At 37.9% G+C, this 11,503-nt stretch overlaps 1 protein-coding gene across 8 annotated transcripts in view; it reads left to right on the top strand.

Annotated features, from left to right (window-relative positions):
- The first annotated feature begins 1,233 nt into the window (after positions 1 to 1,233).
- The window catches only part of dnmt3ab (DNA (cytosine-5-)-methyltransferase 3 alpha b), an 82,860-nt gene continuing 72,590 nt past the window's right edge, over positions 1,234 to 11,503 (top strand). For 3 of the 8 annotated variants that reach the window (XM_051132918.1, XM_051132915.1, XM_051132913.1), the window contains exons 1-3: positions 1,235 to 1,508; positions 3,841 to 3,932; positions 9,941 to 10,045. In XM_051132918.1, coding sequence (XP_050988875.1) covers positions 3,855 to 3,932; positions 9,941 to 10,045 — 183 coding nt within the window. In that variant the 5' untranslated portion in view covers positions 1,235 to 1,508; positions 3,841 to 3,854. Of the gene's footprint in view, positions 1,509 to 3,753; positions 3,933 to 9,940; positions 10,046 to 11,503 lie in introns of all 8 variants that reach the window. The other 5 variants (XM_051132919.1, XM_051132917.1, XM_051132916.1 and 2 more) reach the window with 4 other exon arrangements.

Genomic DNA, 11,503 nt, shown 5'->3' with positions numbered 1-11,503 from the left:
GCTATGTTCACACTTGGCGTCTTTTTGACAAGAAAAAGTTGACAGCGGCGCTTTTTTAGTAAAAAAAATCTGGCAGCGTTGCAGCCGAGGGCGTTTTTTGTTGCTATAGCAACAGCTGCAGTCGTATGAATCTCGAGAAAAGAGGAAGCCCGCTCTTGCGCTGGTGTTTTATTTTTTATTTTTTAGCATTTTTGCCCTTTACTTGATAGGGCAGTATTTAGACAGGAAGCAAAGTGGGAGAGAGAGAAAGAGAGAGAGAGAGTGGGATGGGATCGGGAAGGATCTGCAAGCCGAGACTGGAAAAAGGGACGCCCGAAGCGCAACGGCGTTCATGTTAACTTCAAAAAACGACACGCGGCTCCAATAGCCTTGTGGGCAGCGCGTCGGTTTTTGAAGTTAACAGGGTGGAAAATGTCGGTTAACAACAATAAAATAAAAGTGCACAGCAATTAAAATAAAAATAAACCGGCACCGTCTCCATTTTTTCTTGTTGTTCTTGTTGTTATGGAAACGTCAGTTCTAGCTACTCACTTGTCATTGGTCAGCTGTCAAAAAGGCGCTCGACGTAGGGCGTTTCTTTCAGAAAAGTTTAACTTTTTTTCAACTTGAAAAGACACTCTGAGCTGCAGAAAAAGACGCCGGCGGTGGCGTTTAAAAAAAGCGCTCATGACTTTTTTGAAAACACGGTTTACTCCATAGGATTATAATGTAAAACAGACGCTGGCAGTTGGAAACATCGCTTCTCTTGTTGTCCTTTAACTGAAAATTACAACCAAAAGCCGCACAATGTGGTCATCGTACCAGTATTTTATTTTCTGAGTTGTGTTGTGGTAAAAATAGCAACAGGTAGCACCAGTAGCCTACAGAGTGCAACCATTTGACGTCATCGAAATAACGGCGCCCCCCACAGTCCAAAAGAGTTTAACTAATTATTCAAACAAAGAAAAAAACGTAGGTTGGACTTGATTGATTGTTAAGTGGGTTTTACTTAAAAAAAAAAATAAAGGCAAATGATTGCGAGCTTGCAGGGGCAGGGTTTAAATAAGCAGACTAATGATTGGAGAAGTCCTGCCTGCACCACCAAAGAAGAGACTGTCCTTTTCACTAAAAGGTCCATTTATGACATTTTAATTGAAATAACTAAAAAATAAATACATTTATAAAACATACGAGGATGGATCGTTCACAATAAGATGTACAACATGCATTTAGAAAAAAGATACGGTGATATTTAATTGAAGCCGACTTTAAGGAAGACTTTAAGGATCGTGAATGAGACATGATGTCTCTGTCTGACAAGCAAGCCTTATACCCGTAACCAACTGTCTCTAGGACCCGTGCGGAGCTGCTGTCGGAGCGCTGGCCTCTGCAGTCAGTGTGAGCGGAGCATCTGGAGGAGCGCTGGCCGGCTGGGGAGGTGGTGGAGGACGGGGAGAGCGAAGCAGAAGGAGGATCCGGGAGTCAGCGAAAACAAAAAAAGGGGTCAGGCCTGGAACTTGGCGAAGCGGGTAAATAACACTGCGATCCACTTGTCTAGAATCTTAAGCCGCCATCGAAATAAGTCTCTGCCGTGGGGCTGGCCGTTTTTCGGGGCGATACGGAGGGGGGCGGCTCGATGTGGCCAGTGGTTTTTCCTGCTCTTACAGATGTGCGACTTAATACACCGCGATATGAGCTTCAACTTGATGACCGTTCATTTGTAACCCCTCGAAAGCGTAGCGTCAATCCACTCTGTTTGAAACAATGGCTGTGTTTCAAAACCTAACGAGCTCCCTACCTAGACAGCATTTTTTGATAATCATTCTGTTCCGCACGCGCTTATGATGCCCCAAAATTAGCAAAAGACACGCTTAAGATGCCCCAAAGTACTGTCTAGGTAGGCAGCTCACCTTGGTTTTGAAAGGGTCTTATTTTAAGCCGCCGTGGCCTGTTGGAAATGACATGTCATGTATAAGAGCCGAATAATCCGAGGAAGCGGATGATTAAAAGAGCTTTTTATGCAGCTATAGATTATGACAGACACGTGATCAATCAACACCTTGTGATTGGGTACCTGTGACACATCTCACCGGTTATTGAATATTAATGACTCTGCTCGTTACCCTTGTATTAATGTACTGTGGAGACCGGAGTTTACTAAAATACCATGCCACTGTAAAATAGTAATAAATGAATACGGGATGTCCAGTTTTGAGTTTTCCTTTATTTGAATGAAAATTGCAATATGAAGTTACCTCAGTTTTATTTTAGTCACTCTAATGTATGTGTGGGATTTGGGTAGAAACTACTGTATGGTTACCACTCTGATTTATTTGTAATTTTTTGATAAGAGTTAGGGATAGTTCACCCAAAAATTAAAATACTGTCATTTACTCACCCTTATGTGATTCACAACCAGTGCCACTATAAGACACATGTGACCCTGGACCACAAAAGCAGTCTTAAGTCGCTGGGGTATATTTGTAGCAATAGCCAAAAATATGTTGTATGGCTCAAAATTATTGATTTTTCTTTTATGCCAAAAAATCATTAAGAAATTAGGTAAAGATCAATGTTCCATGAAGATATTTTGTAAAATACCTATTGTAAATATATCAAAACTTGATTTTTGATTAGTAATATGCATTGCCAAGTGCTTCATTTGGACAACTTTAAAGGCGATTTTCTCAATATTTAGATTTTTTTGCACCCTCAGATTCCATATATTGACATAGTTGTATCTCGGCCAAATATTGTTCTACATCAGTGGAAAGCTTATTTATTCAGCTTTCAGATGATGTCTAAATCTCAATTTCGAAAAATTGACCCTTATGACTGGTTTTGTGGTCCTGGGTCACATATTTTCATCTGAAGCCATATAGGTTTCTACGAACAGACTCATACTTTCAAATCTAATTTGTATATATAATCTTAATAGATTACAATGACATTTAGATCTCTTCATAGATGGCATATTTGAATAAATACATAGGCCCTAAATACGTAATTGAGATTTCAAAGTCAACTATTTAAATTTTGGTCTGGGTCACAAAGAAAGTTATCATATGATTTCAGAAGTCATTTGGATGACTTTTATGAGCTTTTTGGAGCTTCAGAGCCTGTGGTCACCATTTACTTTCATCGTCTGGAAAAGAGCGGCATGGACATTCTGCTAAACCTCTTCTTTTGTTTTCCTTTGGAAGAAAGGAAGTTGTATGAGTTTGGAATGACGTTACAGTAAGTAGAGTATTAATCTACAGAAGACAGAGTATTAATTTTTTTGGTGAACTATTCCTTTAACGATAGACTCGCCTAATTTATTGACCTCCAAATCTAATTTCATGGGACTTTGGTGTCCTACTTGTAGAGAAAGCACATTGAAGCACACATACATGGGAGGGAAGAATAAAATGCACAGATCCCTTTAAAACTGCTCTGAGGAAGAAAATAGGAAATACCATAAAGCGAAGAGTTCATATTTCACCCTAGAGAAGGGTTTTCGTGTAGCAGTCGGAGAATGCGTACATTTTGAGTCAAGTCATCAATACGTTATTTTCTGGTGTAGTAGACTGAAAAATTAAGCATAATTATGGTTGATTTCTCATGCACAACCTGAATGTGACGTCTTATTTGCATACACGTCCGTCCGTATGGCTATATAAGTTTTGAAAGCACCTAATTTCTCATATTATTCTGATCTTCTGAATGTGTCTTTTTATTCTGGATGTTGTATTCGAGTGCTGTTTCTTCTGATTATGGTGTTCCTTTCCACAGGGGATCCTAAAGAAGGAGGGTCATCATTTTTTTCCTTTTTTGTTCTTTTGTTTTGATCTTTTTCGACTTTTGCATTGTATTCAACAGTCACTCATTTGGCGATGCCGTCCAACGCAGTCACCACCGCCGCCGCATTCAAGAGCTCCGACTTCAACTGTGACACGAACGGAAATCAAATGGTAAGAGGTTAATGAGTCCCTGGACATTTTTATGTTCGGCCTGCTGTGGGCCGACTGAAATAAGGCTAGTTACCACATCTGTCACTGAAGTGTCTTGTGTTTCGAAAAGCCTTACTCCAACACTGTATATGCAAAAAGCTTTGAAAAGAAAAGACAATGTGTCTTGACGCTAGAACCTTAAAAAAAAAGTCACTATATTTAAGCATAATATTGCACATGGTTGTTGCAATGATTTCTAAAAAGTGGTGGCAACATGTTTTAAATCCTCATGCAGAATGGAATCCTTAAATTAATATTCATGATTTTTAATGTTAACTCTGTGGCTTAAAGGTGCGTTCACGCTATGTCGGGATTACCGTAATTATGAGATTCCAACTTGTCCTTCTTGTCTTTGTAGAACTCATAAATAATAACGCTGGCGCCGATACCCCCAATACCGCAGCGTGTTCGAGTCCCAACTTGCAGCCTGTCCACTCTCTCTCTCCCCACTTTGTTTCCTGTCTATATATTCTGTCCTATTCTTATAAAAGGCAAAAATGCCAAAATACATATTTCAAAGAAATCATAATTGATGTAAACTCAAAATTTTCTGAGATCTTCTAATTTGTGCCGCCTGACTGCAGCAGTGTCATGTGGAAACACTCAAAGTGGCTATTTAATATCATATAATATCCTATTTAATTATAATCCTGTTATAGACAATTGTTAATGTCTTATTAGTGCATGAATATTATAATTTTCTGAAAATAATTGAAGACATACAGTACAGTTTAATGTAGCTAGCACAAACTGAACAATTAGCTGATGTAAGGCTAAATAAAAGTTTATTTGATAAGGTATTTTAATAATGACCTTTACTTGTGTTGTGGTTTTGTCCATTGATTTCTCAGATTAAACCGATTCATTTTGGCATTAGCATTGTTGCCATAATTCTGGGGATGTCAACATCTGAGTAGAATAGCCAGGTTGTCATCTAGTAATTATGGTAATTATGATGTGATGTGGTATAACATTTGGCCTGATTCATTCAACTGATAAACAGAGCTTTTTATTGATTATGTGTTCATTTGTTCATTTTGGCGTGTTCACACCAAATGCAAATTTAATTATTTGCGTGAGTAGATAACATACAAAGTCAATGCATAGTCGCACATTTTGCGTCATTCACGTCGCCCCCTGCGAATTCGCCTCTATTCAAGCTGAAAAATTTCAACTCGAACAGAAAATTCATGACACGTTCTTGTGCTAGCCAATCAGGGAAGAGCTTAGTGACACGTCTGGTTGTATCAGAAAATGGAAGATAGCATTACTGTAGCCTGAAATTTATAATATAGGTATCTGGAGCATAGAAAACAATTACAATCAGTTGTAGTGGTAGTTATATTTTATCAGCATGGCTACAGAGATGCTGCTATCAATAAAAAAATGTCAGTGTATATACAGTAGTAAAATGTAACACACACATTAATGAAGGATTAATAGGCTACTCATCCACCTCTGGATGGTGTTGTGAACCCAGACAAGTCGGCGTTTGGCTTTCCGGCGTATTTGGGACTTCCACAACAGGTACAAAGCAGCGAACGTAGTTATCTCCACCATGGTTGATGGGGTAATCTAGAGTAATCCCACGAGTAATCTAGAGTTAGTGACGCAGTGCGCATATTCGCTTTGCGTTTGGTGTGAACACACCATCAAATTTATGAATTCGTACAGAAAATAACTAACTCTGTGAATTAATGACATGTATAGTGTAGTGGGCGGGATGCTGCAGATTCTAGAGAGCATTTGATTGGGCAGAAAGTTTGATGAGCAGGGTGATGTCATCAAAATCGTTGATCCATATTGGCGGAAGTTTTAAATGTGAATTCTGTCGTTGTTTTGGAGCACACTAGCTTATGGATAATGTTAAGGCTAACATATTCATGAAAGCCAAAAATGTCCATTTTTTTACTTCATGGGGACTTTAAAACTGTCATTTTTGCACAATCAACTACAATTTTTTTCTTACCACTGCAGCCTACCAAAATAAATCCTTTAAATTATTATTGCAACCTGATCTCAAGTCGAAAATGTACCTGTGGGAACTTTTTCGCAACCTGCGAAATACGTACAGCCATGTACGTTTCATGACATATTCGATGTAAAATGTCCACTGAGTGGCACTAAAAGAGTATTCGTTTTTTTCCATGGAACAGATGAACATACATATGGTATGTTTTATGTGATGTTGGTTTTGTATGTGCCACCATAGTTCTGACTTGAAATAACGTTTTAAAATAACATACCATCTGCACTACACCTAAACCTACCAGATAGTATGAACAAAAGTGAATGTGATGTAAAAACGCAATTGCAAGCATGCCGTTTTAGCTTGTTTTTCAATCTTTAAGAAAGCAAAACATATGGAGCTGTAATCATAACTGCGTACGGAAATGATTACAAGTGCTCGCTGTTTTACTGCCATATTGGGGGACTGTAAGTTTTGAATGTGTATATCTTGTAAATGCGAATTTTGTCCTTGTTTAAAACAAACAAGCTTATAGATAACCTTAAGGTTAACATATTCATACTGAAACCCTGAACCTGTAATTTTTCCAAAATGAATCTTTATTGCTACCTGATCTCATGACGAAAACGTACTTGTGGGAACTTTTTCACAAGATGCCAAATACGTCCCACCATCAGTGTTGCCAAGTCTGCGGTTTTCCTGCGGAATTGGGCTACCTTAATACTGTTGCCACGGGTTGTTTTTCATGTCCGTGGGTTGAAACGACCCCAGTAACTTGCGAATGCGAATTTTACCAGGAGAACCCCACCAAAAAAATGTGTATTTTACCCCCCGGAATGTGATTTGGGCTAGTTTTGAGTAACAATTGGGAGGGTTTTGTAGTGAAAACCTGTCAACTCTGCCCGCCATGTAGGTTTTGTGACATATTCAATGCGAAATGTCCACTAAGTGTTGCTTAAAGTGTTAGTTTATTCCCCCAGAAACAGATGAACGTACATATGGTATGTTTTATGTGACGTTGGTTTTGCACGTGTCACTGCAGTTCTGAATTGAAATGCAGGTTGAGTGGCACTGTAACTCTAATGTAATGTTTTAAAATAACGTACCATCTGCGCTACACCTAAACCTATTTGATAATGTGAACAAAAGCGAATGTGACGTAAAAACGCAATTGCAAACATGCCGCTTTAGCTTGTTTTTCGATCTCTCATCTTTTAGCTCTTTCGTACCCAATGGATCCGCATCCTAAGTCCAGTTCTGTGTCAGCTGAGCTTTTGAACAAACCTGTTACGTCCGAAAAGCGAAACATATGGAGATCATAACTGAGTACGAAAATTATTACAATTGCTCACTGTTTTACCGCCTCTAGTGTTCATTTCTGTTGGAAACTGCAACATGTACGTATTTTGCGTCTTGCGTACATTTTCGTCATGAGATCATGTAGCACTTATTGTCCAAAAAATATAAACAAGGCAACATTTTCTAAAAGTTGACATTTCCATTTTCCAGATGTGATATGTTTTATGTCACAATTAAAGGGTTGGCTCACCCAAAAATTTAAATTCTGTCATCATTTCTTCATCCTCACTTCGATTCAAACCAGAAAGACTTTCTTTCTTCTGTGGAACATTAAAAGAAAATAGTTTGTAGGACCAAACCGTTTTGGTGACCAAATCAAAAACACATTTCTCAAAATATCTTCTTTCATGTTCCACAGAATAGCATTTTTGGGTGAGCTGTGCCTTTAAATCTCTCTTCAAATCCGTCAGTGCAATATTTCATTCAGTATATCATCATAATTTTTCATGATTCATTTCCACGCCGGTGACTTGCGGGGCTATCGGGTGTCAGCGTAGAGGCTCCGGTGAACATAATTAGTAAACACGAGTGAATTGTTATCAGAGATAGTGTCTGCTCTGTTTCGTATGAGCGTTTAGTGACGTGGGTGTTGGCTTGTGTAGGAGAGGCTGCCGTTCGCCTGATTTACAGGGGAATTCATTCTTCCCCGCCCCTGCACCCATGGACCCGTGCTACGCTCGTAGTCCTGTTGCTTGGCAACAGTTCTTGCCTTAAATAACCGGCTGCCGACAGAAATAGAGCAAAGATGTAGACGGTGTTACTGAGTTCACACAAGGCAATGTCGATTTCTGTGCACACCCTTTGTTTTTGTTTGTTTAGACATTTTGTTTGTTTATTTGTAACGTAATGAGAACATCATGTGAGGCTAGAAGGGTTAGTCAGAAAATATGTTGAAAGACCTTCAGAGAATCAAAGCACTGCTAACTCTGCGTAACTATGATTTTAAGTAAATAGATATATTGAAAAATAATACAAATAAATAAATAGGAGTCATGTTTTAAATCTAAATATATTTTAATATATTTACATGTATATTCTTAAAACTTGAGATGCTATTTGCTTATTTAGCTTCATATCAGCTTCATGATGCATTGATAATAAGAAATTCCAGTGGTGTCCCGCCATCTTTCGGCCATGCTGGACTTCTCAGTAGTCATGGCAGACAGGGACAGCATCCTCATTTGCATTCTGATTTAGAGCCGGTGGTTTCATTCAGCCCAGCCCTGAAGCTGCAGCGGCTACATTAGGATCATCTTTTCTCTCCAGTCCACCCTAGGGTGCTTGGCTGGACGAAGAGTGCCTATTGTTGAGGAGGGAAGACACGGTTGTGTTAAACAAAGAGAAAGTGAATGAGGGGAGAGAATGAACCACTGAATGTCTTTGTAACTGTGTCAGGAGAGCGCCCTGAGAGTTCGGGATCTCTCCACGGCTGTATCACCACGCACTTTATCTCGGCTAAAAGCAAGATGCCATTCAAACACTATCTTTTCTCATTATCTAAGTAACCTTGGCGTGAAAGATGGAGAGTGGTATTTAAAAAACTCATTCAGTTGATTCAGGTCTTTGTTGTCTACTGCAATGATTTGGTGTGGTTAAATTACTGTAAAAGTTAAGGATGAACTGATATTAAAATTCTGTCTAATACTGATAAGCTGATAATTATTTTCATGTTATGGCTGATAAAATTGAACAGTACTATTTTGTCTGCATGCATTAAAAATACTAAGGACACACAATGTCAGTTATCGGCTGATATTAAGATTTTTTTTAACAGTATTAATTTTAGGATTTTTGGATATTTACATTCCTGTTCAAAAGTTTGTGGGGTTGGTAAGTGGGTTTTGAAAGTCTTATGTTTGCCAAGGCTACATTTATTTGATTGAAAATACAGTAAATACACTTTTGCTGTATTTTGGATCAAATAAATACAGGCTTGGTGAGCAGAAGAGACTTCTTTAAAAACAAAAAATATTACTGCTCAAAAACTTTTAACTGGTAGTGTACAGTAGTCAGCATTTTAAGTGGATCAAAAAAGTTAATCAAACTTGTCCTAAAACAAGAATGGGTATTGTTTTGGTTTTGGGGCAACTTTTATGAAAGGTTTTGATCCACTTCAAATGTTGACTACTGTATATCACAATGTTATTGTCTTTAGTGTATTTTTGATCAAATAAATGAAGTCTTGGTAAGCATAAAAAACTTAAAACATAAAAGCATTAAAAAACATACAAATATTCCTATCAACACTCAGAACTTTTGAACTGTAGTGTAAATATTCAATAATTGTTCAGTCAACAATACCCAACAGTTGTACATTTTTAAAATGCTCATTATTAGCCAATAACTGATATGGTGATGCCATCACACCATTATGTTGTGTGTCCCTACTAAAGAACATGTCAAAAAAAATTATATATATGTATATATATATATATATATATATATATATTCTAATATGTTTGGAATTAATGAAACACTATGAAACATGAAAATTACAATATGAACTCAACATTTTTAAAAATATGTTTTCTTTATTATCCATTGATCTCAAAATGGCCAAATGCCCAGGAGCTTGACTACAAGCCAGTAAGGGCTTTGGTTAAGCAATGATAGTTAATGATGTTCATTTCTGTGTGTTTAGAATGAGACCTCCAGAATGGACACCGTGATTATTGATGAGATGCCTTCGCTCTGCACTCCTGTCCGCAAGGTTGGACGGCCTGGCCGCAAACGCAAGCACCTCCCCGTGAGTATCCTAGAGACCGAGCTCTCAACACTCAACCAAACCACAAAACACCCAACTTCCCTTGGGTTTCGGTTTATTTTCGTTTATCCACCAGGCGCTAGTCTTGGCAGTGGTTGGGAACGGGTAAACAGGCAAACATGTGGTTGCTGGTAATGACACAGGGGCACCAGACCCATTTGTTTATTTTTTTTTAATTTGCAATCAAACTTAAGATTCGCGCCTGGTGGAGAACCAAACAGACAAAGACTCCTATAGACTTGAAGAAGAGACCTGAGCCATATCTTGTAGGTGATCTCTTGACATGGGCTTAGCATAGCCCACTAATTAAAAAACGTTCACAACACCACCTCAGTGACCACTGTTAACACTTGACGAGTTTGGTGTTTTGGACACAAATTTGGCGTCTGATACAAATTTATGTAATCATAAAGAGTTTCTATTGTCGTAGAGGAAAATGTGAGTTTTTGATTGCTTAGTGTGACGTTCATTGACTGTGAATTAATGCGGCTGTGAATTAATCTTTGTGATGAACTTTAGAGGGTCTCCACAAATGTGGATTGCACTTCTACAGTGTGACAGCTCTTACAGCTTGTGTATAGTGAAGAACCAGTAGGACTCATGACATTTGAACAAGCAGTTTTCTATGACTGTATAAACCCTAGGCTGGATGATTGTATACTGTGCATTTTTCAGTAATACGTTTGTCTTTTTGTGGCTTGAAAATGTCTGTTTGGTTGCACTGTGTACTTACCTAAGAAGTACTGGGTTATATAAGGCAACTACATGGGTTAAGTAGGGTACTATGATTTCCACAACGTGGAAAACGTGGACGGAATCGTGGAATCCAGTCACAGAAATGGAATTTGCTGTATAATGCTGAATATCATGGAATTTGCCCAATTTGAGATCAATAAATCAAAAGTAGGTCAGTACACTTGAATCAAAACATGATTTAGACTAGTGTCTATGAATATTAAGCCAAAAAATAGGCTACTATTTAAATATAAGCCTCCATTTTCTGCATGTCTTTGTGTGAATGAATGGTGCAGACGCTCAGTTTCGTTACCACACACATACTGAAGCGCATGTGGCGCTTGCTGTCTTTTCAGCCTCAATATATGAGTACATGAACACATAAACATCATCTCTAAAACTGCTCCGAGAGTTACTTCATGAACATTTTTCCATTTCTTTTTAAAAAACTACCATATGATATATAAACAGAAACTTAAAGGTCTTCACAGCAACCTGTCAAAATAAAAGTTTGGTTTAACTTGAAGAAACTGTGACAGAAATATATTACTTAATGTGATGATAGTACTACTACTGCTACTACCACTACTACTACTAATAAAAATAAATTAATTCTTTATTAAAATCAATTAATTAGAGATGCTTTTTGATTATTAAAATGTAATGAAACTAATGGAAAATACAGAATCTGGAAAACTGAATTTG

The sequence above is a fragment of the Labeo rohita genome, chromosome 17 (assembly GCF_022985175.1).
Source record: "Labeo rohita strain BAU-BD-2019 chromosome 17, IGBB_LRoh.1.0, whole genome shotgun sequence".
NCBI classification, from domain to species: domain Eukaryota; kingdom Metazoa; phylum Chordata; class Actinopteri; order Cypriniformes; family Cyprinidae; genus Labeo; species Labeo rohita.
Note: the sequence above shows the minus strand (reverse complement) of the source record. Positions and strands in the feature narration are given on the sequence as shown.